General features: G+C 39.0%; 1 protein-coding gene across 8 annotated transcripts in view; it reads left to right on the top strand.

Annotated features, from left to right (window-relative positions):
• RARS2 (arginyl-tRNA synthetase 2, mitochondrial) overlaps window positions 1–27,621 on the top strand; it is a 95,844-nt gene that overhangs the window by 14,235 nt on the left and 53,988 nt on the right. For all 8 annotated transcript variants that reach the window (XR_012324738.1, XR_012324737.1, XR_012324739.1 and 5 more), the window contains exons 2-4: window positions 8,056–8,129; window positions 20,144–20,246; window positions 21,638–21,721. Coding sequence is in view for 4 of the 8 variants with exons in the window: in XM_073789418.1 (XP_073645519.1) it covers window positions 8,056–8,129; window positions 20,144–20,246; window positions 21,638–21,721 (261 nt within the window). In the remaining 4 variants the exon portion in view is untranslated. The remainder of the gene's footprint in view (window positions 1–8,055; window positions 8,130–20,143; window positions 20,247–21,637; window positions 21,722–27,621) is intronic.

Raw genomic sequence — 27,621 nt, 5'->3', positions numbered from 1 at the left:
AGTATCAACCCTTGCCATGAGAGAACATTAGCACTCTTATAGTTGGTATAACTTTCCTCTACCTTTCCTAATTTGTTTCAGTAACTTTCTCAAAGTTTGTAACACTTAGTCTGTTTATTAATGGTATTTGTATGACTTGTCTCTTATTCACTTTATTTTGAATTGGATACATTGCTTACCACCAATCCTTTTCCTGATACCTGGCTTAATTGTCTGGATTTCTTTATGAGTAAATTTTTCAAGAAGGTTTTTTTTTAACTTTTGTTTTTTTAAGAAATTATGATTTCTCAGATAAAATAATCCTAGACATATCAAAAGGAGGGTTAATAACTAGAAAATTAGCATGTTTAGAAATAATATGAAAATAATAAATTTAGAAATAATATTAAAAATCTTCCTTTTAGAAATAAAACAATAACACCAGATTGTTTACTTCTGATTTTTGATTTTCCAAAGTCTGATACTACAGATGCAAATGTCATATAACAATCTAATGTTATTTTAATTTTTTTCCAATTTTCATATGTTGGCAACTAATTCAAATTAAGGAAAGAGCTGAGCAAGTGAAATAAGCAAATCAGTTTGCAGCTTCTCTAGTAGATGAATTTTGCCCTATACAATATCATTGCTAAATTGTTTACTTTAACCAGATCATGATCTTTGTGATTAGGTAACATGGCTACAAAGTAAAGTACATTTATTTCATCTCTGGAGTTTTCTTGTTGGGTGCTTTATTTTTGAAATTTAGCGACTTGACCAGGATGTGTCTCAGTGTTGAATTTTCTGTATTATGTTTTCCTGACATAGTCATTTATTTTGATCTATAAATTCCATTTGTTTCCCTTTTTTTGGGGGGGGGGATATTTGATCATGGAGAAGAATACTGTTAGTATCCATGTACCCTTCACCCTGCTTGAGCAATAAACTATTACAAACACTATTAAAATCTCCTGGGTACCCATCCCTGGATGCAAACTCTTTCCTCACATATGAGGTTTTGTTTATCATGCCTGTGCATGTGACTTACTACCTAGGAATGTATCCCTAAATAGTATTCTTTTTCAAGTTACTAAATTTTATATAAGTGGGAATCAAACTGTAATTATCCTTCTGCAACTTGGGGGTTTTTTTGTTTGTTTCCTTCAAATTTTAAAAAAGATTTATCCATAATGGTGCACAGAGGTCCAGTTCTTTCATTTTACTGCTGAATGGTGTGCCATTGCAGTCATATACAACAATTCAGATTTCGTTCTTAATTTCAGGGACGATTTCCCTTTTATTGGCTATTATGCCCAATCTCCTATCACCTTGGTCACACCTGGTTCTGGCTGCCACTTAAGTGAACAGTTTCACATGTGCTTCCATTCACTTACTGTTAACAGCACTTAACACTGTCAAAAAGCCTGCTACCAACCCATACTTGGCTCAAGCGTGGTGGAGTGAACACCCTCAAGGACACCCCTCAGTCACTGGGGGATAGAAGCACCTGTTCCCTATTTTTGGATAGACACTTTGATATACATTGTGTATCCCTCTTGAAAAGTATGATAGAAATTAAGGCCCTATTGCCTATAGCAGTGAACTTGATAGCACAATCTTGTATTTACTTTTTCTCCTCTCTCACTCTCCCCAGTATATCACTTCTGCCGTCAGCAGTCACTTCCCAGATAAACTACCTGCACACAGTCCTTTTCCCAGGCCCTGCTTTTGGGGGATCCAAGATATATATCTATGAATACTTTTATTTTTCTTGGGTTTTATTCATTCATCTTGATGGCTTCTGGGAAATAAGACTAAGGTAGGAGCCCTGCTAAAATAAGGGTGCTCCATTCTGCTTGAGAATCTTTTGTATCTTTTCTTGACTATCACTTTGTGAAAAGTGTGGCTTTGTGCTTTGTCTCTCTGTCCTTAATGCTGCTGGAGAACCAGTGTACCTGTCTTCCTGTCTGCTTGCTTCTTTGCTGCTGCTCTTTTTGTATTTTAGGGGCACCAGTTATCCTAAGGTTGGATTATCTTGTACCCAATTTTATTTGATCTATTTCTGGGGTTTTTGTGTGTGTGTTTTTTTTTTTGTTGTTGCTGTTTTTTTTGCGGTACACGGACCTCTCACTGTTGTGGCCTCTCCCATTGCGGAGTACAGGCTCCGGACGCGCAGGCTCAGCGGCCATGGCTCACTGGGCCCAGCCGCTTCGCGGCATGTGGGATCTTCCCGGACCCGGGCACAAACCCGTGTCCCCTGCATCGGCAGGCGGACTCTCAACCACTGCGCCACCAGGGAAGCCCCTATGTTTTTCAAAATCTGTATTATCTGATTATCTTGGCCCTTATGTGTTATACTTTTATTTTCAATTCTGAGTACACTCTTCCTTTGTGTTTCTTAATTAATAGTTCTATAATAAATGTTTGATCATCAGTTTATTTAATCTTTAGACTCCTTTTTTATCTCACTCTGTTGTTTTTCCATCTTTCAGTTCTTGCTTATTCACAAATCTGGAAGCCCTTATGAAGAATGTATCATTATATTTTTCTTCTAGAGTTCTTTGATGTCCTGTATGCCACATCCCTTTCATTCTGTCTTTTTCTTTCAGTCCCTGCCCCTCCCTCTCCGTATCTCTGTCTCTTTCAGTTTGTCTGTTTTTGATGCCTGTTCTTTTTCACTTACCAGTGCTTGACAGCTCTGCCCAGACTTTATATTTGCTTACGCATTGTGTGGGGGACTTCTTCATTCTCCATTTCAGAATTGTTCTTGGCTCACCTCACTTCTGTGATTACAAAAATATAAACTCTGCAGCTTTCCACTTCTCTTTTGTCTCTCCAGGAGGTCATGGTGACCTGTACACGTTACTCCTGAATTCTGACTTGGCATATTTTTGCTGGCTAGTTCTGATATTTTTCCATCTTCCTATAAAAGTTCCTCCTCTGATTCTTCCTGCCCATGCAGCACAGTATCAGGATTTACTCCCTGTAATTGGGGAATGTGTTGTGTTTCCATTGGGGAGGCCCTCAGATTCTGCCCTAGAAGCTTCACTTGTGCTGGAAATCACTTCTCTTTTCCTCATTCTTTCCCGCAGTTCTGTAGCATCTCTCAGTCATAGATGAAAAAAATAATGGAATTCATTCAGTGTTTTCTCTCCAGATTTGGGTATTAATGAGAATAGTTAATTCAGCTTAGGAGCCTTGCCAAACAGGGCTGCCCCATTTCTTCTCAGAGTCTGGTGAATCTTTGCTTGGTTACCACTTTTGAAGTTTATAACTTTGGGCTATGCCTATCATGTGTATTTTTTGCTGGAGAACCAACCAGCCTGTGACCTACCTTCCTTTCTTTCTCCGCTCCGTTCTTCCTTCCTTTTCATTTTAATTTGATAATGGGTAGGAAATGAGAGATTATGTAAAGAAGACTTCTTTCTACTACTTAATCCCAAAGTCTTTTTGGGTTTTGTTTTTAATTGTGGGAAAATACACATAACATAAAACTTAACATCTTTTTTTATGGTTTGTTGTCTTATTGAAGTATAGTTGATTTATGATCTGTTAATTTCTGCTATACAGCAAAGTGATTCATTTATACATATATATACTTTTCCTATATTTTCCATTATGGTTTGTCACAGGATACTGAATATAGTTCCCTGTGCTGTACAGTAGGACTTTGTTTATCCATTCCATATATAATAGCTTACATCTGCTACCCCAGCCTCCCACTCCATCCCTCCCCAAACCTCTACCCCTTGGCAACCACAACTCTGTTCTCTATGTGTGTGAGTTTGTTTCTGTTTTGTAGATAGGTTCATTTTTGTCATGTTTTTAGATTCTACGTATAAGTGATATCATATGGTATTTGTCTTTCTCTTTCTGACTTACTCACTTAGTATGATAATCTCTAGTTGCATCCATGTTGCTGCAAATTGCATTATTTCGTTCTTTTTAATGCCTGAATGGTATCCCCTTGAATATATGTAACATCTTTGTCTGTTGATCTGTCGATGGACATTTAGGTTGCTTCCATGTCTTGGCTACTGTGATTAGTGCTGCAGTGAACATTGGGATGCATGTATCTTTTCAAATTAGGGTTTTCATCTTTTCCGGATCTATGCCCAGGAGGGGGATTGCTGGATCATATGTTAGTTCTATTTTTAGTTTTCTGAGGAACCTCCACACTGTTCTTTTTTTTTTTTCGGTACGCGGGCCTCTCACTGTTGTGGCCTCTCCCATTGCGGAGCACAGGCTCCGGACGCGCAGGCTCAGCGGCCATGGCTCACGGGCCCAGCCGCTCCACGGCATGTGGGATCTTCCCGGACCGGGGCACGAACCCGTGTCCCCTGCATCGGCAGGCGGACTCCCAACCACTGCGCCACCAGGGAAGCCCCACACTGTTCTTCATAGTGGCTGTACCAACTTACATTCCCACCAACAGTGTAGGAAGCTTCCCTTTTCTTCACATCCTCTCCAGGATTTATTTGTGGAGTTTTTAATGATAGCCATTCTGACCAGTGTGAGATGATACCTCATTTTATTTTTGATTTGCGTTTCTCTAATATAAAGTTTACCATCTTAACCATTTTAAAATGTACAGTTCAGTGGCGTTAAGTACATTCACATTGTTATGCAACCATCACCACCAACCATCTCCAGAATATTTTCATCTTGCCAAACTGAAACTGTCCTTATTAAACAGTTACTCCCCATTCCTCCTTTCTCCCCAGTCCCTTTCTTCTTGGTTTTTTAAATTTACATCATATAAGAATGTTTCTGTGCCTTTGCAAAATTACTATTGAAGGTATTTTCTATTTTGGTCTTCACATCTTCATGTGTATATAACTTGGTCTTAGAATTTACTTTTAGGAAAACTTTGTTCCTACTGACTTGCTTTATCTCTTACGAGGTAAAAAGTGCTGTGTAGATTCCCTTTGCACCTTGGTTGCCAAGAAGGCTGATTATCTTTAGCTTGAGTTTGCTGGCACAATTTCATACCTCCATTTTATTTTTGTGGTTTAAACCCCCTCAGAGCTCTTTTGGAGCAAATGAGGTATGGTAGAAGAAATAAACTTTAAGTAGTGTTTAGTTTGTATCAGAGAATTTTTTGTGTTGGTCCTAGGTAATATTTTTACATTCCAAAGTTCACAACTTATTTGTGAGATAAAGATTAAAAAATTGGCCTTTGTTGAAAAAATGTACAATGTGGGCTTCCTTGGTGGCGCAGTGGTTGAGAGTCCGCCTGCCGATGAAGGGAATGCGGGTTCGTGCCCCGGTCCGGGAAGATCCCACATGTCGCGGAGCGGCTAGGCCCGTGAGCCATGGCCGCTGAGCCTGCGCGTCCGGAGCCTGTGCTCCGCAACGGGAGAGGCCACAACAGTGAGAGGCCCGCGTACAGCAAAAAAAAAAAAAAAAAAAAAAGCACAATGTAAGAGGTGTGAGTTGTCAGTTTCAGCTTTATTCAGGGACCTTACTGATGACTATATCCTGGGAGACAGCCACTCAGTAGCTCTGAGTAAACCCCGAAGAGGTAGGGGGAGAAGCCGGTTTAATCATGATTGTTGGTTGGGGAATATGTGCAGTCAGGCTTACATCTCAGTAAAAGATGACAGCTAGTCACAGGGAACAGATATCTCTGTTAATGATTTTGGTGCTTTTCTAGATATGGGAAGATGCAAGAATCTGGTTATTAAAATTCTTCCTGAGATATACATAGAACTATCTAAGGGGCCTGTTTTTCCACAGTACAGTGTGCCTCATCTTGTTTTTTGCCCTGAACTCCTCTCAGGGTTCATTATCGGTCAGAAACTGCAGTGGCTAATGACTTAATATCCATGTATAACTGGATGGTGAACGACGTTCCTTTTTTTTTTTTTTTTTCCAGCAGAGTTTAGTTATATCTAAGATAGGCAGAAGGTCTTATAGGAGAAGGTTATGGGTAAGTTTGAAAGACATTATGTCCAAAATGCGGGATCTTATTTCCCTGACCAGGGATTGAACCCGGGCCCCCTGCAATGGAAATGCAGAGTCTTAACCACTGGACCGCCAGGGAAGTCTCCCAAAATAAAACCTTTTAAAGGAAGAAGGAAATAATATTTATTACATGCTTATTATGTGACACAATTTTGTTAGTCCTCACAAGAGCCCTAGTTTATTATTAATAGATTTATTATCCCCACTTTTCAGATGTGAAAACTTAAGCTTGTTGATGTAAAATGACTTTCCCAAGGGCTCATAGACAGTAAAAGTGGAACTGGAATTTGAATTTTTTTAAGAGAAATTATAATAGAATCTTTATTACTGATGTATCTGTTTTGGCAGGAACATTTTGTAATATAAACATGAACAGTTACAGCCTTTATTCTGTAAGTGCTTTGGAAGTATTTATCCACTTCTGGGAAAGTATCTTAAGGAAAAAAAGCCTTTTTTTTGTAAAGGATACAGTAATTCAGTTCCTAAAGGCTAGAATTTAAAAATAAAGACTGTACTCTGAGATTTAAAAAATCAACATATACTTGATCAGCAGAAATATACAGAGTATCTTAAAGGTAAATGACAGCTCCTGGTCTGCAAGTTTTGACCTTTTTTTTACGTTAATGAAATTCAGCAAACAATTTCTTTTGATAATAGGATAAATATTATTACTAATAATGGAGATAGTGACTTTAGTTTTATTCCTTCCCTTCTGAACACTTACCCCTCTGAGGAAGATTAAGATTGCTTCTTCTTACATTCTTTACTTTTCCTATTTACCCCATTACTCCCTTTCCCTTCTCTCTCACCAGCCATGACTTGTCCATTGCAGAGGCTGAGTAAGGATTGAGGAAGTGGGCAAGAAAGATGAAGACAGTTTTAAATTCATTATGGCTGTACTGCTATTTTCACTGTTTCGTTTTCATGCATTTTTTGTTGAAAGGGTATCGATATGACATAGGGGTTGAAGGTAGGTTCTGGTTATAGATAGCTTGTGTTTACATCCCAGCTTTTCCACCTAAGCAAGTTACATAAATTCTCTGTACTTCAGTTTCATCATTCATGAAATGAAGGCTATAATAGTATGAAAGTCATAGGATTGTTTCAAAGAAAAATTAGGCATAATTTGAGTTCCTGATGAAGGCAGTAGTTCACAACTATGACTGTGCATTACAGTCATTCAGTGAGCTTTTCAAAAATACGAGTAGGGACTTCCCTGGTGGTGCAGTGGTTAAGAATCCGCTTGCCAATTCAGGGGACACAGGTTCGAGCCCTGGTCCGGGAAGATCCCACATGCTGAGGAGCAGCTAAGCCTGAGAGTCACAACTACTGAGCCTGGGCTCTAGAGTCTGTGAGCCACAACTACTGAGCCCGCATGCCACAACTGCTGAAGCCCGCGTGCCTAGAGCCCATGCTCCACAACAAAGAGAAGTCACCTCAATGAGAAGCCCGCGCACCAAGGAGTAGCCCCTGGTCACTGCAACTAGAGAAAGCCTGCGCACAGCAACGAAGACCCAACGCAGCCATAAATAAATAAATAAACAAACAAGTGAATAAACTTTTGATAGAGGCTGGGGGTCAGATTTTCCCCCCATTTTGTATTTGTTTACTTGTTTATTTAAATAGCATGAGATTTTTGTTTCTTTTATTCACTGCTGTGTCCCCAACTCCTAAAACAGTGCCTAACACAAAAAGATTTTATGAATGAATTAAAAAGAAAATTATCTTTGGTCCCAGCAGTTCATCCCTTCTCTTTTTTTAAAAAAATAAATAATAAATAAAAAGTTTTAAAAATTTATAAATATAAAATTCATCCTTTTTGGTAAACAGTTCTATTTGCCAATTTATGGTCAAACTTTCTCATCTTCAACCCCTGGCAACCACTGATCTAATCTTTATCCTTACAGTTTTGGGTTTTCCGGAATGTCAAATAAACTGAATCATACATTATATAGCCTTTTGAGTCTGGCTTTTATCACATTGCATAGTGCATTTGTAGCTCATTTGTGTTGTGTCTCAATATGTTTTTTCAGTTGTTGAGTAGCATTCTATTGAATCTGGAACAAATATATTAACAATCTTGTGCTGTTTGTTCTTTTTGATTTTTAGCTTTCAAGAGTGTTGGATCTTCCTCCAGAATACTTGATCAAGTCAATATCTGCAGTTCCAATTTCCAGAAAAGAGTTAAGTATAATATATTTGTAATGATCTAGAATGTTGCTGGCTTTGTCAATATACGAAAAAAGTTACTCTTCAATTTACAAAATAGTCTTTGAAATTAACCTTAATATATGATTTAACCTATTATTCCCATGGATTTAAATAATAAAATTAAAATCTGTATTTTACATACTGACATGGCAGATTATATTAGTATTCTCATGTTTTGATGTTTATTCTAATAACTATAATTATGGCAGTCTTTAAGAAAAATTTGGAATGAGGTTCGAATTTAATTCTGTAACAGCAAATAAAAGAACTAAGGTTGTAGTTAGACTGTAGTTAGAAAATCAGTTTTTAAAGGGATCTTAGAGATTTTACACCTATCTAATACTTGAATACTATTGTGCCATATTTACCTGCTAGATATTTTTTTGCAGGTTTTGGTTTTTTTGCTTGTTTCCATTCGAGGCCCCCCCAGTGATAGAGAATTACTGGTTAGGACTACATACAACCTATAGTTGCTTCTTGGATTCAGAGAGATATCTCTTTTGTTTGGTCATTCTTATTGATATCTGTTTACGAGTTGGCTAGAAAACTTCAAAACTTGGATAAAATACCCTCTCAGTTAATTAATAATGACAAGAAATTAGCTACATAGTAGGCATTTAAGCCCTAAGCTTAAATTATCATTATTCCATTATGATATAATGATACCATTATGTCCTTGTATTTTGTCCCCTTAACTTTGTCAGGATTTTAAGATTGAGTAGAATGAATGTTCTTTTTCCCAGAATAGGACAAAGGGATAAGTGGAGAAGAGAAAGGCTACGTATGGCCTTGTAAAAGAGAGCATCTTTAAAATGGCCTGCTACAACTTCATCTATACTGAGTTCCAAGAACAGAGGCAACCACTCACCAAAAGATGGGCCATATAATTATATGTAAATTGATGTAATGTTGCAAACCAGTTACCTATTTCATAAAATCTGTAAAGGACATTTTGCATAATAATGGGAATGTCTCAGTTTTTATTTTATGTTTCAAAGACCTTTAATAAGCTGAACCGTATTGGCCCATCTTTTTGTCTTTTTTCTTAATTGAAGTAACATTGGCTTATAACATTATATAAATTTCATGTGCACAGCATTCTCTAAACAGTATAGCGTGCTCATCGCCAAAACTTCAGTTTCCATGTGTCATCATACAGTTGATCCCCTTCACCCATTTCACCCTCCCCCCCGCCCCACCACCCCTTCCCCTCTGGTAACCACCACTCTCTCTCTGTAGCTGCATGTTTGGTTTGTTTACTTACTTTGTTTTTATTTCTTATACTCCACATATGAGTGAAATCATACGGTATTTGTCTTTCTTTGTCTGACTTATTTCATTTAGTGTAATACCCTCGAGGTCCATCCACATTGTCCCAGATGGCAAGATCTCATCTTTTTCTATGGCTGAGTAGTATTCCATTGTTTATATATATACCACATCTCCATTTTAAAAATTTTTTATTGGAGTACAGTTGATTTACAGTGTTGTGTTAGTTTCAGATGTACAGCAAAGTAAATCTGTTATACATAAACATATATCCCCTCTTTTTTAGATTCTTTTCCCATATAGGCCATTACAGAGTATTGAGTAGAGTTCCCTGTGCTATACAGTAGGTCCTTATTAGTTACCTATTTTATATATAGTAGTGTGTATATGTCAATCCCAATCTTATCCCTCCCCCACCTTACCCCCTGGTAACCATAAGTTTGTTCTCTACATCTGTAACTCCATTTCTGTTTTGTAGATAAGTTCATTTGTACCCTTTTTTTTTTAGATTCCACATATAAGCACTATCATACAATAGCTGTCTTTCTCTGACTTACTTTCACTTAGTATGATAATCTCTAGGTCCGTCCATGTTGCTGCAAATGACATTATTTCTTTTTTATGGCTAAGTAGTATTCCATTGTATATATGTACCACATCTTTATCTATTCATTTATGGACGCTTAGGTTGTTTCCATGTGTTGGCTATTGTAAATAATGCTGCAGTAAACATAGGGGTGCTTATATCTTTCCAAATTAGTGCTTTCATATTCTTTTGATAAATACCCAGAAGTAGGATAGCTTTATCATATGGTGGTTCTATTAACTTTTTGCGGAATCTCCATAGTGGCTGCACCAATTTACATTCCCACCAACAGTGTATGAGGGTTCCCTTTTCTCCACATCCTTGCCAACACTTATTTCTCACCTTTTTGACAGTACCTATTCTGATGTGAGGGGATATCTCATTATTGGTTTGATTTTCGTTTTCCTAATAATTAGTGATGCTGAGCATCTTTCCATGCGCCTGTTGTCTTGGCCCCTCTTTTGAATAAGATTTTCTTTACCTGCTTGCAGTTCCTTTGGGTAGCTCTACTTTAACAATCTGAAATACCAGGACTTTGGTTTATAGAAAATAAATATTGGGGAGGACCTCAATTTTTCTAGGCTACCAGTCTAAAATTCTGCATATTAAATTTGTTTACAACAAAGGAAAACCCTAGCTTTGCCTTCATAAACCCAGTTATTCTTTAGGGTATTAAAACAAAGCCTAACTGTTCTTGTTTTTTGGGTTTTTTTTTTTGGCTGTGTTGGGTCTTCATTGCTGCATGCAGGCTTTCTCTACTTGCAGTGAGCGGGGGCTACTCTTCGTTGCAGTGTGCAGACTTCTCATTGCAGTGGCTTCTCTTGTTGCAGAGCATGGGCTTTAGGCATGTGAGCTTCAGTAGTTGTGGCTCACGGGCTCTAGAGCCCAGGCTCAGTCGTTGTGGTGCCAGGGCTTAGTTGCTTCACGGCACGTGGGATCTTCCCTGGCCAGAGATCAAACCCATGTCCCCTGCATTGGCAGGTGGATTCTTAACCAACTGCACCACCAGGGAAGTCAAAAGGCTAACTGTTCTATATTTCTAACTTGATTCTAAAACGCTATAACATGCCAGGAGAATTAAGAAATTTTATTTTTGTTAATTTGGTTTATTTAATGTGATATGAATCCATTTGCTCATGTCTCCTAATTCAGTTATACAGTTTTCCCTTGAACAACATGGGTTTAAACTGCATGGGTCCAGTTATACGTGGATTTTTTCACCTAGCCTGAACTATGGTACTACATGATCCATGGTTGGTTGAACCGTGGATACAGAACCGTGGATTTGGAAGGCTGACTAAAATTACACTGGAATTTTCAACTGCTCGGATGGTCAGTGCCCCTAACTCCCCCCAGTTGTTTAAGGGTCAGCTGAATTTTTTTGTTTGTTTTCTGTCCACGACAGCAGAATCTTAGTTCCCTGACCAGGAATTGAACCCACACCCCCTGCAATGGACGTGCAGAGTCTTAGCCACTGGACTGCCAGGGAAGTCCCAGCTGTATTTTCAACTGTGGTGAAATTCCTGTTTAATACTGCTTGTAGTAGACAGAATTAGTAACTTTGTTACCAGCCAGTACTACTCAGATCTATGGATTTCAGACTGAAACCACAGCAACTTCTCAGAAGCAATAGGGAAGTAGCTATTGCTTTTTTTTTTTTTTTCTTTTTTCTTTTTTCTTTGTGGTACGCGAGCCTCTCGCTGTTGTGGCCTCTCCTGTTGTGGAGCACAGGCTCCAGACTCACAGGCTCAGCGGCCATGGCTCACGGGCCTAGCCGCTCCGCGGCATGTGGGATCTTCCCGGACCGGGGCACGAACCCATGTCCCCTGCATCGGCAGGCGGACTCTCAACCACTGTGCCACCAGGGAAGCCCAGTAGCTATTGCTTTTTAAACTTATTTTTTTAATTATAAATGATATGAAAGTAGAGGGAATAGTTTAGTGAGCCCCTATGTGCCCATCACTCACGATCATTAGCATGTGGCCAGTTTTGTGTTGTCTACACCCCTACCCACTCTCCTTCTTCACAGTGGACTATTTTGACAGCTGCTTTTCATAGTCTAGAAGTTATGTCATTTTAAAGGGATTTTTTAAAATTAGTTTTTCTGTCATGAAAGCAAAACATAACTTTAAGGAAATTCAGGAAAATACAGAATAAGAAGAAAAAATCCCCAATACTCTTACTACATACAGTAAGACAACTGATGTTAGCAATTTGGTATCTCTTTTCTCTTTGAATATGTCTTTCAGCCTTAAAGTCATAGCTATAAAACAACTGTATGTATGATTTTGAACCCTTTCCCGTGGCATCATTTCTTTGAAACTACCACTTTTTAACAATGGCTTACTCTTAACGCTGCCCTGTTGATGGACATTTAGATTGTTTCAGTTCTGACTTTTTACATAGTTCAGATTCAAGAATTGCCTCTCCAGGATATGGAGAAAAGGGAACCCTCCTACACTGTTGGTAGGAATGTAAATTGGTAAAGCCACTATGGAAAACAGTATGGAGATTTATTTAAAAAAAAACAAACACAAAAAACTCAATTCCACTCCTGGGCATATATCCGGAAAAGACAAAAACTCTAATTCGAAAAGATACATGCCCCCCAATGTTCATAGCAGCACTGTTTGCAATAGCCAAGACATGGAGGCAACCGAAGTGTCCATCAGCAGAGGAATGGATAAAGAAGATGGTGTGTGTGTGTGTGCACGCACATGCATGCATAATAGAATATTACTCGGCCATAAAAAAGAATGAAATATTGCCATTTGCAGCAACATGGATGGACCTAGAGATTACCATAGTAAGTGAAGTAAGTCAGAGAAAGGCAAATATCAAATGATATCATTTATATGTGGAATCTAAAAAAAATGATACAAATGAACTTATTTACAAAACAGACAGACTCACAGACACAGAAAACAAGCTTATGATTACCAAAGGGGAAGCAGGGGAGGGAGGGATAAATTAGGAGTTTGGGATCAACAGATACACGCTACCATATATAAAATAGATAACAACAAGGACTTACTGTATAGCACAGGGAACTATATTCAATATCTTGTAATAACCTATAGTGGAAAAGAATCTGAAAAAGAATATATATATATACACACACACGTGTGTGTGTGTGTAACTGAATCACTTTGCTGCACACCTGCAACTAACACAATATTGTTAATCAACTATACAGTACTTCAATTTTAAAAAAATTACTTCACTAAATAGACAAAGCAGAAGTTTTTTGTGGGTGTATAATTAAAATCTCCCAAAAGGGAAAACTGGGATCAAGTCTGGTTGATTACCCTTACCTCACTGAAGCATTTACTTCTCTATGGGTCCTTTCATACTAGCAAATAACGCAGCACAGAATTTGTTTTTTAAATATTCTTAGTTTAATAAATTGGTGTTAATCATTATTATTGGCCTAAAAGGATGATTTTTAAAATTTGTCCTTATACCAATGAACTACTTGAAAATATTTGATTTTATTGAGAATTTTTAAATTGAATTAGTTTATTATTTATGTCTCAAATAAAATTTTGGATACTTTGTACTATTAACTTTTTAAACCATCTATAGAAAATTGTGTGACCTGTTTGGGTTTTCCTGGATGTTTGAGAGCCATTCTGTAGGTTTATGGTCATATTAAACCTTTTATAAAGTATCCCACCAGGGAAGTATATTCAATATCCTGAGATAAACCATAGTGGAAAAGAATATCAGAAAGAATGTATGTATATATGTATGTATGTGTAACTAAATCACTTTGCTGTACAGCAGAAATTAACACAACATTGTAAATCAACTGTACTTCAACTTAAAAAAAAGAAAGCATCTTAGCTATGTGTCAAATCATTATTTAGTCTTTGGTACATTCAAATCTTTATTTTCAATTAATATTGATGTTATAGCTCTTATTTTAACTTTATATGGTTTTTATTTTTTTAATCTTTCTGTTATTCCCATTTTGTTAGGCTAATGTCTTCAGTTTCCCACATTATTGGCACAAATACTTGACTAAATTATCAGAGTTCTTTGGTAAGAATATATTCAAACCTTATATGAGTTTCCACAATTAAAGTTAATCTTTAGAAAATTGAATTGTTACGTAATCATTAGAGAATAGTCTTAGAAAAGAAACAGAATGGTTTGCCAACCAATCCAGTAAGTGAAGAACTACAGACAGAATAATTCCCCATGGCTTGGTACTGTATTAACATTTTTATTTAACATCAGAACTAGCATTATTTTACCAGAACTTAAGTAGGTTCCATTATCATCACCATTTTACTGTGCTACAAAAGAAATTAAGCAACAAGCCCAAGAGCACACAGACACTGATTAATAGTTGAATTTGGGTCTTCGGTTACACCTCAAATGTCGGTAGATAAGTTCGGGTTGATAAGTGTAATCCACGCTAGGCTACTGGATAATGGATTAAGGCGCAGGAGAATCCTTCCCCCCACCCCCCCAGTTTTATTGAGATATAATTGACATACAGCACTGTATGAGTTTAAGGTGTGCAGCATGGTGATTTGGCATACATATTGTCATGGAATGATGACCACAGTAAGTTTAGTGAACATCCATCATCTCCTATAGACAACATTAAAGAAATAGAGAAAAAAATTTTTTTCCTTGTGATAAAAACTCTCAGGATTTACTCTCTTAACATACAAGTGTTAATTATCTTTGTCATGTTGTACATTATATCCCTAGTACTTATTTATCTTATAACTGGAAGTTTGTACCTTTTGACTACCTTCATCTAATTCCCCCTCCCCTTAACCCCCACCTGTGGTAGCCACAAATCGGATCTCTTTTTCTAGGAGTCTGTTAGTTTGTTTGCTTGTTTGTTTCTGAAGTATAATTGACCTACAACACTGTTCATATTCTACAACATAGTGATTTCTGTACATTTCAAAATGATCACATTAAGCCTAGTTGTCATTGGTCACCATGCAAGGGCATTGCATAATTATTGACTGTATTCCCCACACTGTACATTTCATACCTGTGACTCATTTATTTTGTAACTGAAAGTTTGTACCTTTTAATCTTCCTCATTCTCTCTTCCCCCTACACCCTTCCCCTCTGGCAACCACCTGTTTGTTCTCTGTATGTATGATTCTGTTTGGTTATGTTTGTTCATCTGTTTTGTTTTTTAGAGTCTGCAATTAAGTGAAATCTTATAGTATTTGTCTTTCTCTTCCTGACTTATTTCATTTAGTAGAGTACCATCTAGGTCCATCCATGTTGCTGCAAATGGCAAGACTGCATTCTTTTTATGGCTGAATAATATTCCAGTGTGTGGTGTGTGTGTGTGTGTGTGTGTGTGCGCGCACACACACACATACCACATCTTCTTTATTTGCTCATGTATTGATGGGCACTGAGGTTCCTTCCATAACTTGGCTATAGTAAATAATGCTGCAGTGAACATAGGGGTATACGTATCTTTTCAAATTAGTGTTTTCATTTTCTTTGGATAAATACCCAGACTTGGAATTCATAGGCTGTATGGTAGCTTAGTTTTAATTTTTTGAGGAATCTCCATACTATTTTACATAGTCGCAGCACCAATTTACATTCCCAACAACAGTGCATGAGGGTTCCGTTTTCTCCACATCCTTCCCAACACTTATTATTTGTTGTCTTTTTGATAATAGCAATTCTGACAGGTAGGAATGATACCTCATTGTGATTTTGATCTGCATTTGCCTGAGGGTTAGTGATGTTGAGCAACTTTTCATGTGCCTGTTGGCCATCTGTATGTCTTCTTTGGAAAAATGTCAACCCTGGAACCCTGCCCATTTTTTAATTGGGTTTTTTGTTTATTTGATATTGAATTGTATGAGTTCTTTGTATATTTTGGATATTGACCCCTTGTTGGATATACTGTTTGCAAATATCTTCTCCCATTCAGTAGGTGATTTGCATTTTGGTGATAGTTTCCTTTGCTGTGCAATAGCTTTTTAGATTGATTAGGTCCCATTGGTTTATTTTTGCTTTGCTTCCCTTGCCTGAGGAGACATATGCAAAAAAAAATATTAAGACCAGTGTCAAAGAATGTACTGCCTGGGCTTCCCTGGTGGCGCAGTGGTTGAGAGTCCGCCTGCTGATGCAGGGGACACAGGTTTGTGCCCCGGTCCGGGAGGATCCCACATGCCGCACAGCGGCTGGGCCCGTGAGCCATGGCCGCTGAGCCTGCGTGTCCGGAGGCTGTGCTCCACAGCGGGAGAGGCCCCAACAGTGAGAGGCCCGCGTACTGCAAAAAAAAAAAAAAAAAAAAATGAATGTAATGCCTATGTTTTCCTCTACAAGTTTTATTGTTTCAGGTCTTACATTTAAATCTTTAATCCATTTTGAATTTCTTTTTTGTGCATGGTGTGAGAGAGTAGTCCATTTTAATTCTCTTGCATGTAAATGTCCAGTTTCCCAGCACCATTTATTGAAGAGGCTGTCTTTTCTCGATTGTATATTCTTCCTCCTTTGTTGTAGATGAGTTGCCCATATAAATGTTGGTTTATTTCTGGGCTCTCTATTCTGTTCCATTGATCTATATGTCTGTTTTTTTGTTTGTTTTTTATTTATTTATTTTTGGCTGTGTTGGGTCTTTGTTGCTGCATGCGGGCTTTCTCTGGTTGCGGTGAGCGGTGGCTACTCTTCGTTGCGGTGCGAGGGCTTCTCATTGCGGTGGCTTCTCTTGTTGCGGAGCATGGGCTCTAGGCACATGGGCTTCAGTAGTTGTGGCTTGTGGGCTCTAGAGCACAGGCTCAGTAGTTGTGGTGCACGGGCTTAGTTGCTCTGCAGCATGTGGATCTTCCCAGACCAGGGCTCAAACCTGTATCCCCTGCATTGGCAGGCGGATTCTTAACCACTGCGCCACCAGGGGAGTCCCTATATGTCTGTTTTTGTGCCAGTACTATACTGTTTTGATTACTGTAGATTTGTAGCATAGTTTGAAATCAGGGAGTGTTATACTTCAGCTTGTTGTTCTTAAGATTATTTTGGCTATTCTGGGTCTTTTGTGTTTCCATACAAGTTTTGGAATTATTCTTTTTCTATGGAAAATGCCATTGATATTTTGATAAGAATTGCATTGAATCTGTAGATTGCCTTGGGTAGTATGGTCATTTTAACAATATTCTTCCATCCCATTAACATTTCTTTTAAAGCTGGTTTCATGGTGCTGAACTCTTAGCTTTTGCTTGTCTGTAAAACTTTTGATCTCTCCTTCAAATCTGAATGAAAGCCTTGTTAGATACAGTATTCTTGGTTGTAGGGGTTTTTTTTTCCCTTTTGTTGCTGTAAATATATCATCCACTCCCTTCTTTTCAGCCCACAGAGTAGTAATTTCCACTGCTCTTCCAATTCACTGATCCATCCTCTGTATCATCTAGTCTACTATTAATTTCTTGTAGTGTATTTTTATTTCAGTTGTTGTATGCTTTAGCTCTGTTTGATTCTACTTTATATCTTCTATTTGTTTAAAACTTCTCCCTCTGTTCATCCATTTTCCCAAGCATCTTTGTGATCATTACCTTAAACTCTTTATTGGGTAGATTGCTTATCTCCACTTCACCCAGTTCTTCTTCTGGGGTTTTATCTTGTTCCTTCATTTGGAATGTATTTCTGAGACCTCATTTTGTCTAATTCTGGTTTTATTTCTATGTATTTGGTAGGTTGGTTACATTTCCTATTCTAGACAAGTGATCCTATGTAGAAAACTTCATATGGGTCTTAGCAGCACGCTCCCCTCTGGTCACTAGAGTCATGCTTTAGAGGTGTCCCCTATGTGGGCTTTTTGGGTCTCTCTATTGTGGCAGGCTGACTACTGTGGGCATGCAAGTAGGCCTGGCTCTTTTGTGGGTAGGACAGTGGATTGCCAGGCCCTGCCTTGTGTGAAGGCTGCCAGTCACTGGTAGGTGGGGCCAGATCCTGGTGCAGTGGAGCTCATGGCCAGGGGAGTCCAGGTCCTGGTGCCAGCCAATAGATGGCTGGGGCCTGGTCACCAGGCAACTGGCTATAGAGCCCCAGTGGGTCCTAGGGCTAGTGCTGACCCATTGGTGGGCAGAGCCAGGTCCTGGCATCTGTAGCTGCAAGGCCCTAGTGGTCCCAGTGTTGGTGTCAGCCCACTAGGGCTGGGCCAAGGCCCAGTAGGTTCCAGGGCTAGTGCCTGCTCACTGGTAGGAGGGCCAAGTCCCAGGGCAGCTGGTGGGGCTGTGTCCCTGCCCAGCTGGCTGCTTGGCCTGATGCGTCCAATTATTGGTGCTGACAGGCTGGTCAGGAGGGCTGGGTCCTGGTGTGGCTGGCTGTGTTGCCAGGGGAGTCCAGGGCCTGGTGCAGGCCAGCAGGTGGAGCAGGGCTGGGTCAGAAGGCGACTGGCTACAGAGCTGCAGGGGGTCGTGGGGCTAATGCTGGCCCTCTGGTGGGGAGCTAAGTCCTGGGGTGGCTGGCTGCAGGGGCTCAGAGTCCCAGAGCTAGTGTTAGCTTGCTGACGGATAGGGCCATTGGTGTTGGGTGGTCCCGGGGCTGGTGGTGGCCTCCTGGTGGGCAGGGTCGATTCTTGACAGGGCTGGTGATGGCCCACTGGTGAGTGTGGTCATATCCTGACATGGCTGGCTGAGGTGCCCAAGCTATCCTGGAGGTGATGTCAGCGTTCTGTTGGGTGGGGATGTGTCCCAGTGGGTCCAGAGTCTAATGCTGGCCCACTAGTGGGCAAAGCTGTGTCTCTTGCTGCAGGGCCTAGGGAGTCACAGGGCTGGTGTCCACCCCACTGGGTAAAGAGGGTCCTATGACCACCTCTGGCAGCTTGGGGGTCCCTGGGCTAGTGTCAGCCCACTGGTAGGTGGGGCCAAGTCCCTGGCCTGGGGTATCCCAGAGGTGGTGAGGACTGGCTGGTGCATGAAGCTGGGTCCCAGCACTAATAAGCTAGAGGGAGGGTTTCAAAATGGCACGTACCAGCACCAGTGTCCTGACGGGGTGAGCTCCCTAAATTGGCTGCTGTCAGCATCTCTGTCCCCAGGGTGAGCTCCATTTGCCTCCTGCTCTTTGGGAGGCTCTCCAAGATCTGCAGGTGGGTCTGACGCATGCTCCTTTCGAGTTATGCTTTTGCCCTGGTCTTAGAGCTTGTGAAATTTTGTGTGCACCCTTTAAGAGTGGAGTTTATATTTCCCACAGTCCTCTGGCTCTCCTGAAAGTAAGCCCCACCGGCTTTCAAAACCAAAATGCTGCAGGCTCATCTTCCCAGTGTAGACCCCCAGGCTGGGGAGCCCAGTATGGGGCTTTGCTCCTTGGAGAAAACCTCTGTTATTGTAATTATCCTCCTATTTGTGGGTTTTGACTCTCCCACATCTCTGCCCCTTACTTTTGTTTTCAGAAATCAAACATCATAGATACCATTGAAGCCACCTGTATATACTTCTTTGATTCCACTCCCTACCATCCTTTCCTAGGGATAACTGCTCTTCTGAAGCAAACGATTGTTTTCACTAATTGGTTGCTTTGTGTTTCTTGGTTTCTTTGTTTTTGCATTGTTTCATCACCAGCCCAATGAAAAGAACAGCACTGTCTGCCTCCTTAAGGAACTACTCAGTGTTAAGAAGAATATTCTTCCTCTCACGTTGAAACTCAGATTACAACATTTTTTAAAAATTGTGCTTTGGTCATTTGAAGGTCAGTGAAGGGACTTGAATGAAGGAAGCTTGTGGAATAGTGGAAGAAGATTTGTACTGATAGAAGCAGTCAAGAGACTTGAGCTTTTTACTGAGTCTGCTTATTAGTTGCAGGAGGATTTTTAGGGGAGACGTTGAACTTGCCGGACATAATTTTTCACATCTATCAAATAAGGTGGTTGCTCTCCCTCTCCCACAGAGATATCATAAAGCTACAACTAGGTAAGGGAAGCGGAAGAGTTTTGTAAGGTGATGCAAGATAAAGTTCTAAATCAATACAAGGTGATGATATTTCTGATTGTTTTATATTTTGAAAGTGTAATTCCTTCTGATAAAATTGTGTCAATGTAGAGAACACAGAGTAGTTAGTCTTTTTCATTTGTTTGTTTGTTACACTAGTAATGTTTTTAAGGTAACAGCCTTCTCCTGTTTCAATGTCTGTCTTTAGAGAAGTAGCTGACTTTCAGCTTTCTGTGGATTCTCTATTGGAAAACAACAATGACCATTCAAGACCAGATATTCAACTTCAAACCGTGAGACTGGCCGAGAAGGTACTTTAGCACTATTATCTCTTTTTGACATTATAATAAATGTAGTATTTCAAAGAAAAAACTACTCTGCAAGCTATCTCTGCAGGCTATCTCAGCCATAATAATGAATTTAATAGCGTTTTTTCCCAAGGCACCTTGAAAAGTATAATTTAAATTTATTTTAGCTGCATACTATAAGGTTAGGATGGTTTTTGAAATCAGGTATAAAACATTCCTCTTGAGCTGACATTATTCAAGTTATTGATTAACTACTTACAGGAAGACTGAAGTGTTAATTAAATTTGCAGATTGAAGCTGGATGGACTTCTGAATTTAGGAGAACAAGCTTGATAAATTAGAGCAGTGGGTTGCAGTTTTAAAAATAAGTTTCTGGGAAGATGAACGTTAAAATATGAGAAGAAATGATTAGATGTAAATAGAATCATGATTGCAGAGAAGAAGTGGTTAGATGATTTAACAAACCTCTTTCATTTCTAATTTCTCTGATGCGTTCCGTATCTAAAAGAGGAATTGAAAGGATTGTGGTGAATGACCACATCTAAATTGTTAGCGTAATACCTTCAGAAAAGCAGGTTTGGGGGAAGTTTTTTTTTTTAAATAAGGTTATTACGTGTGACACAGAAGAGGGCATGGGCACACTGAAGAGTCCAAACAATGAAAGTCACTTTCATAGAAAAAAATGTTTAAAGAATGAATATGATAAAGGAGCTTTGGTAGCTAAGTAAATGTTTATTTGACCACAAAAATTACCCCAGATTTTTATCAGGAAGTATACCAGGAATAAAATTATCCTAATTACAAGATTTATTTCCTCCTTCTCCTGTGAGTTCTCAAAAATAAAGGCTAGTGGCTCCTCAGTGACAGCAGGAATTTCTTCATGCTTCATGGGTGTCTCGGGTGCTTTGAACATCTAGTTGGTTAAAAATGTAAAGCGCATCCATTGAAGACCGAGCATTTAAATTATTTACATTTTATGTGTGTGTGTGAGTTGTTCTAGCGGATGCCCTGACAGAATGTCATGTTCTGTCACTCTCATGCAAGGCGGATGAAATAAAAAGAATTCATTGCATGTCAAGGTACCTAGGGTGGGGGTAAAGTGATGCTCCCTTTTTTCCACGTTAGAAAGAGAATTTGAAGTGAGAGAATGGGAAGGTGGAAGAGAGAGACTTCGAATACAGAGTAGCATTCTAGCCCGGAAAAGAAGAAAACGTGCAAATGCAAATAGAATGACAGAACTGGGGAGATGGGCTAAAGCCGAGGTCCAGACACAATGACTGTGAGAGAGGACCCACCTGCTGCCCTTGGGAGTCAATCTGATAGGATCAGAGCTACAAAGCTCATTAAGCCTATTTCATAACATGCCTGTTTTACTTGATTTGTTATCTTTTCAGCTAAAATGTGACACAGTGGTGAGTGAAATCAGCACTGGTCCAGGGACTGTAAATTTCAAAATAAACAGAGAACTATTAACAAAGGTAAGAATGGGTTATGTTGCAGCTGTTGCACCTTCACTCATTCCCTCTACTTCAGCTACAGTGGTTTCCCTCCAGTTCTTAAAACTTACCGTACCTCCTCTTGCCTTAGAATCTTTGCACATTCTGATCCCTCTGCCTGGAGTGCCACCCCAAGTTAAATCTGCTTATCCTACAGATCTTGAGGTTCCCTAGCAGTGCCTTTCTGACCCCTTCATTCATATACGTTCATAACACTGTATATGTCTCCTTTGCAAAACTTATTGTAGTTGCTATCTTACATCTTTTTTCTATAACTTTATTTTTTAATTAATTTTTTATTTATTCTTTTTTTTTTTTTTTTCCTGGCTCTGCCGCGCAGCAAGCAGGATCTTAATTCCCTGACCAAGGATCAAACCTGTGCCCCCTGCAGTGGAAGTGCAGAACTCTAACCACTAGACCGCCAGGGAATTCCCAATTTGATTAATGCCTATTGCTCTTTAAACTCTAATTTCCATTAGGACTTATAGCATCTGTTTTTCTCACATCCCCGTTTCCTAGCACAGTGCCAGGCATGCAGTAGGTGCGAGATAACTATTGTTAAATGAATTAATGGACTCCATATTGAATACAAGAAAAGTACTGCTGGTTTCACTCTCTGGTAGCCTATAGTCTGTTGGAAGCATAAGATTTATATAAGAGAAACCATAAGACAGTTCTTTTAATAAAACAATAAATTTTTTTTTAAAAAGTGATATAATAAGCATAAGAAACATCAGATATGGTAAAATCTGGATGACCTGAAGGAGTTGGGGAAACCTCATAGAGGAATTGGGTCTCCCTTGAGTGAGCCCATGGAGGACAAGTAATCCTGGATATGAGACCATTTGTTCAGTTTTATCTCAGTTGAACTTTAAAATTTATCATAATGCATGGTTTGGTCTATTAATTTAAAAAAAGAAATACACACCAGTGTTGGATTGGTCAGACTTAGTATATGCTATGGTCTTGAATTGAAAATAACTGTAAAACCAAAATTTCTAATAATATAGTTTCTTCCCAAGGTTACATAGTTTACAGACATTTACCCATCAGCCTTATAATTCTTCTGAAGGAGAGTTAGTGTTTCATGCTTGTCTCTAGATCTTTGAACTCTTTTATCTTTTTTTCACTGTTAGTTCAAGACAAACTTGTTAAACCAAAATCCGTCACAAGGACAAGAAAAATTTGTTATGAGCTTTTTAAAAAGCGTCTACAACTTGTTGGGCTCTTGATAGCATTTCGTGTCAACTTAGCAAACCAGTGAATCTAATGTACCATTTTTAAATAAGTGACTCTTTCCTCCTCCAGTTGCTGTCTCAGTGTTTATGGAAGGAGAAATGGAACTTGCCAACATGCCTTCCAAACTTTAGGCCATTTGATAGGCAATTTTACTATGGGAAAATGTGCTACGGTAGATGAAGTTTGCCTTTATAGCCAGCTTAGCTGAAAGAAATATAGTTCATATTTCGAGGCAAGGCATAGTTAATAATTTAAAATTTCAGTGGCCATGAATTTTCATGCTTTATTACAATTAATTAACTAGGAGATTTTATCTGTTTAAGGATGCCCACTAGCTCACTTATTAAATATATTCCCAAATCCTTCTCAATTGACAACGGAGGGAAAGAGTTAGGGCTTTGAGGTCCAGCTGCTGTTTCTCACATGGAAACCCTCCCTTCCTTGTAGCTTTGAGGATCTGGATATTAGTGTGACTTTCTTTAAAGGAACAAGCAGAATGCTTACAGTAGCCTGCTCAGTGTCACAGTAAAGATACATCCTAGAGCAGTGAACACCCATAGTCTGAAAAAGGGAGTATTGAATGTACCTGTGTTACAATTTTTTAATAATAATTCTTATCTGCTCAAAGCCTAATTTCTTCTACACGTGGCTCCATTATTTTCAGGCCTTAAACAATGTTCATTTGCATGTCTGAAGTTTTCAGATCATATCAAGAAAATTCAATCCTTCTTAGGACCTTTATAAAACTTTTTTTTCCATGTTAAAGTTATTGAGATTCACATGTAGCCAATGATCTATGTCCAAAACTTACTCCTCAAGCAGAGAATTATGAATTTGTATCATTGTTTCCACATGTACAAACTTAGCCTTGCATAAAATGTATCTGTTCTTGCATTGCAATTGAATTACTAGCACTGGCAGCACCAGAGATGATTAAATGTTAGCTTAGGTTTGGATCGCTAATAATGGCTTATAATGTCTTCATATAAATCATCATCAAAGGTAGGAGGCTAAAATGTAAAATTAAATGTAGTAGGAACTGCCAAATCTCTGAGACTAGATAATACATTTTTCAAAGCTAGAAGAACTTATCATTGTGAAGAACTATCACTTTGGTACCAGACTTCTACCTGGCAGTAGTCTATAGATGACTTTCAGAAGAAACTAACTTTGAATAATAGTTAATTCAGTTTATGGGGAGAAAAAAGAGAAAATATGAGTTTAACCAAATAGGAAAAAGGCAAACAAAATCCTGTTTTTTAGGTGTGCCTTAGAAATATACCGTGGATAATACAATTTCTTATTTCGCATGCACACATGCATTTTTATTTGCTGAATTCAACTGTGCATGCTCTAACAAAACTTAAGGGGGAAAAAAGAGATACTGATTTAAGTGGCTCTAACTCTGCTCATTATTTCACTAATTGAGTTTATGTCAATAGGCAGTGGATGCATTCAAGTCATGGGTAGTGTCAATTAGCTGAACACATGGAAAGGATTAATGATTAAGCACTTTTCAGCTATTGACTAAGGAACTGACCAGTCAAGTAGTGGTAACTTCCTTAGAAGTTCTTTTGAGAGCTGTCAAATGCTGACCAGGGACTTCCCTGGTGGCGCAGTGGTTAAGAATCCGCCTGCCAATGCAGGGGACACGGGTTCGAGCCCTGGTCCCAGAAGATCCCACATGCCACGGAGCAGCTAAGCCCATGCACCACAACTACTGAGCCTGTGCTCTAGAGCCTGTGAGCCACAGCTACTGAAGCCCACATGGCCTAGAGCCTGTGCTCCGCAACAAGAGAAGCTACCGCAATGAGAAGCCCGTGCACCACAACAAAGAGTAGCCCCCACTCGCCACAACTAGAGAAAGCCTGTGCACAGCACTGAAGACCCAGCGCAGCCAAAGATAAATATATAAAATAAATTAAAAATATATATTGACCAATAAAGAATTAGATAAAATGACAGAATCATCCACAGAAAATATAATGGTGGTGGATAAACAGAAAGCACCCGCCTATTGGAATATTTGTTAATTTGCTAAAGCATTCCAAAAAGTTAAACCTTTGAAAGATTTAATTTCTGGTTATAGATTCTTTTTGAACCTACATTTACATTACTGAGTACCTCTTACCGTTAAACATACATATTGGTGAATAGATGGGCCTCTAACTTACTCTGTTAAAATATCAGAGAACTTTACTAGCTCACTGACATTCTTCTTTGTGCCTACTAATTCAATAAACTTCCTGCTTATCATTTGCCAGGAACTGCATTACTGAAATCTGAAGACAAAGTGGCATGTATCTTGCCCTCAAGGAGCTTATGATCTAAAAAAGCAAAGCATAAAAAATATTACAGTGTAATGTGTGATGGCTAGACAGTGGGATGAATCATATAATGAGGGCATGTATAAGATGCAGTCCTGGTGTAAAGAAAGGTACATGTAAATTTTTTTTTTCCCTACTCCCTCAAAGTAAATCTGTCTCAAGGAGACGGGAGATAACCTTGAATTGGGGTGAAGATAAAGAATATACTTGGGAGATACAAGGGCAGACATTCCAGGCAGAGGGGACAGTTTGGGACAGTCAAAAACATGGCATTGTCTGGAAATCAGGAGGTGACTGAGTATGATTTGCACATAGGATGGCATGGGGGAGGATATGAAATTACACAGTATGAAAGACCTTACATGCTCTGCATAAGAGTTTCAGCTTTTTCTTCTGTCATTATTTTCCATGGTGTGTTATGTGTACCACAGGTGGCACACATGATTTTTTGGTATTTCTTACACTTATGAAATTTATTTCATTTTAATAGTTATATGTCATCAGAAAAACTAACACTTATAGCTTGTGATTTTTATGGATATTACAATGTGCCTTTCAACAAATCAATTTCCTCAAAATTAAAAGTAAAAATGATATGCATGTAAAGTAAAAACCCAGAAACTGGGAAAATCTCTTAAGTGGTAGGGAATCATTGAAGGCTTTAAACAGAACATAGACCTGATTAAATATGTATATTATATAAGAAGATAGTTAGGTGCTATTGTTTTGTTGTAGTTGTTTTTGTAGCGGTGTAGCTGACAGATGATGACAGTCTAAACCAGGGCAGAGGGGAAAATTATAATATTTGGGAGACAGCACTCACAGGGTTTGGTGATTAACAGGTGGTTAGTTCTGGAGGTTGAGGGAAAAGGGTAGATCTTAGGAACTCCTCCTAGGTTTCTGACTTGGTTAGCTGGGGGGTTCAGAGTGAAATTCGTGGAAATGAAGAACGTTGAAGGAAGAGGAGTATATTCTGTTTGAAGTGCCTGAGAGAGATGTTTAATCCTGAGTTGACTGTATCAATCTGTAGCACAAGATTCTGGTAGGTAAGTAGTAAAATCTTAGGACTTTACACCTAGGAGAAGTGTAAAGTAAGGAGCTAGAAGCAAGAAAGGAGCACAGGGTAGGGAGTGGGGGCAGGCAGTGGAAGAGGGGTCTTCAAAGGAAATAAAGGAAGGCAAAATTCAGTAGAATGATGTCACTACAACCAAGGAAGCTGGGTAGTTGCAAGGAGAAGGGAATAGTAATCAGCTAAAATGATGCTTGAAAGGTAGTTACCCCGGGGGAAAGCAGGAAGGGACCAGGATTAGGGCAGATGAACAAAAGGGACTCTAGACTTCAGCCTTATCTTAATTTGTTTAATTTTACGAAAAGAATGTATTCATAAAAGTAATGTATTAAACATGATTTAAGTGTTCAATTGGGTTTGGCATTTAGAATACTGATTTTGAGAGCACTTTCAGTGAAATGGTAGAGAAAAAAGCTAGCTAGTTAGCAGGTAGGTCGAATTGTCAGTGAATGGTTTGGAAGTGGAGCATGTAAGATCGTCTTTTATTAAAGTTGCTTTTTTTTTGTTTATGCCGGCGAAATCAATGAACCAAGGGTCGTTTGTTAAAGAGAATTCTAACTTTCCGCTGTTAACCTTTTGTGGAGTCTACCATCTGTTACATAAAAAGGGATAGAAAGTCAAAAGGATGGGTACGCCTTAACCTTTGAATAATCTGAGTATGAATTACCTCTCATTTACATTTACCTTCCCACTTGCAATCTTCTTGTGACCCATGTTCTTGGAGTAACAAACATTTAATGGGTCCCTCATGTAGGACAGGCACTATTGTACTTGATGTCTGTATATTAGTCCTTTCTCTGTATGTCCTAATGCACAGTGTCAGTGAAGAGAATATTTTCTTTGTCCTTGGGCAAATACACACTTAGTTCTTTCATCTATTAAATGGAAAATGTTGCCCATTTTAAGATTGTGAGGCTTAAAAGATAACAAAGAAGCATCTAGACTTGAGCCTGGCACTCTACAGATGCTTCTTAAAAGTGTTGCTTTGTTGCCTCCTACTACCTTCTCTGCCTTTTCCATTAAGTGACTGTCTTTTTTTTTTTAATTATTTATTTATGTCTTTGGTTGTGTTGGGTCTTCGTTGCTGTATGCAGGCTTTCTCTAGTTGCGTTGTTGCAGTGCGTGAGCTTCTCATTGTAGTGGCTTCTCTTGTTGCGGAGCACGGGCTCCACAGGCACGGGCTCAGTAGTTGTGGCACACGAGCTTAGTTGCTCCGCAGTATGTGGGATCTTCCTGGACCAGGGATC

Source organism: Tursiops truncatus, chromosome 12 (assembly GCF_011762595.2).
Source record: "Tursiops truncatus isolate mTurTru1 chromosome 12, mTurTru1.mat.Y, whole genome shotgun sequence".
Taxonomy (NCBI): Eukaryota; Metazoa; Chordata; class Mammalia; order Artiodactyla; family Delphinidae; genus Tursiops; species Tursiops truncatus.
The sequence above is the reverse complement of the archived record's forward strand: the minus strand, read 5'-3'. Positions and strand labels throughout refer to the sequence as shown.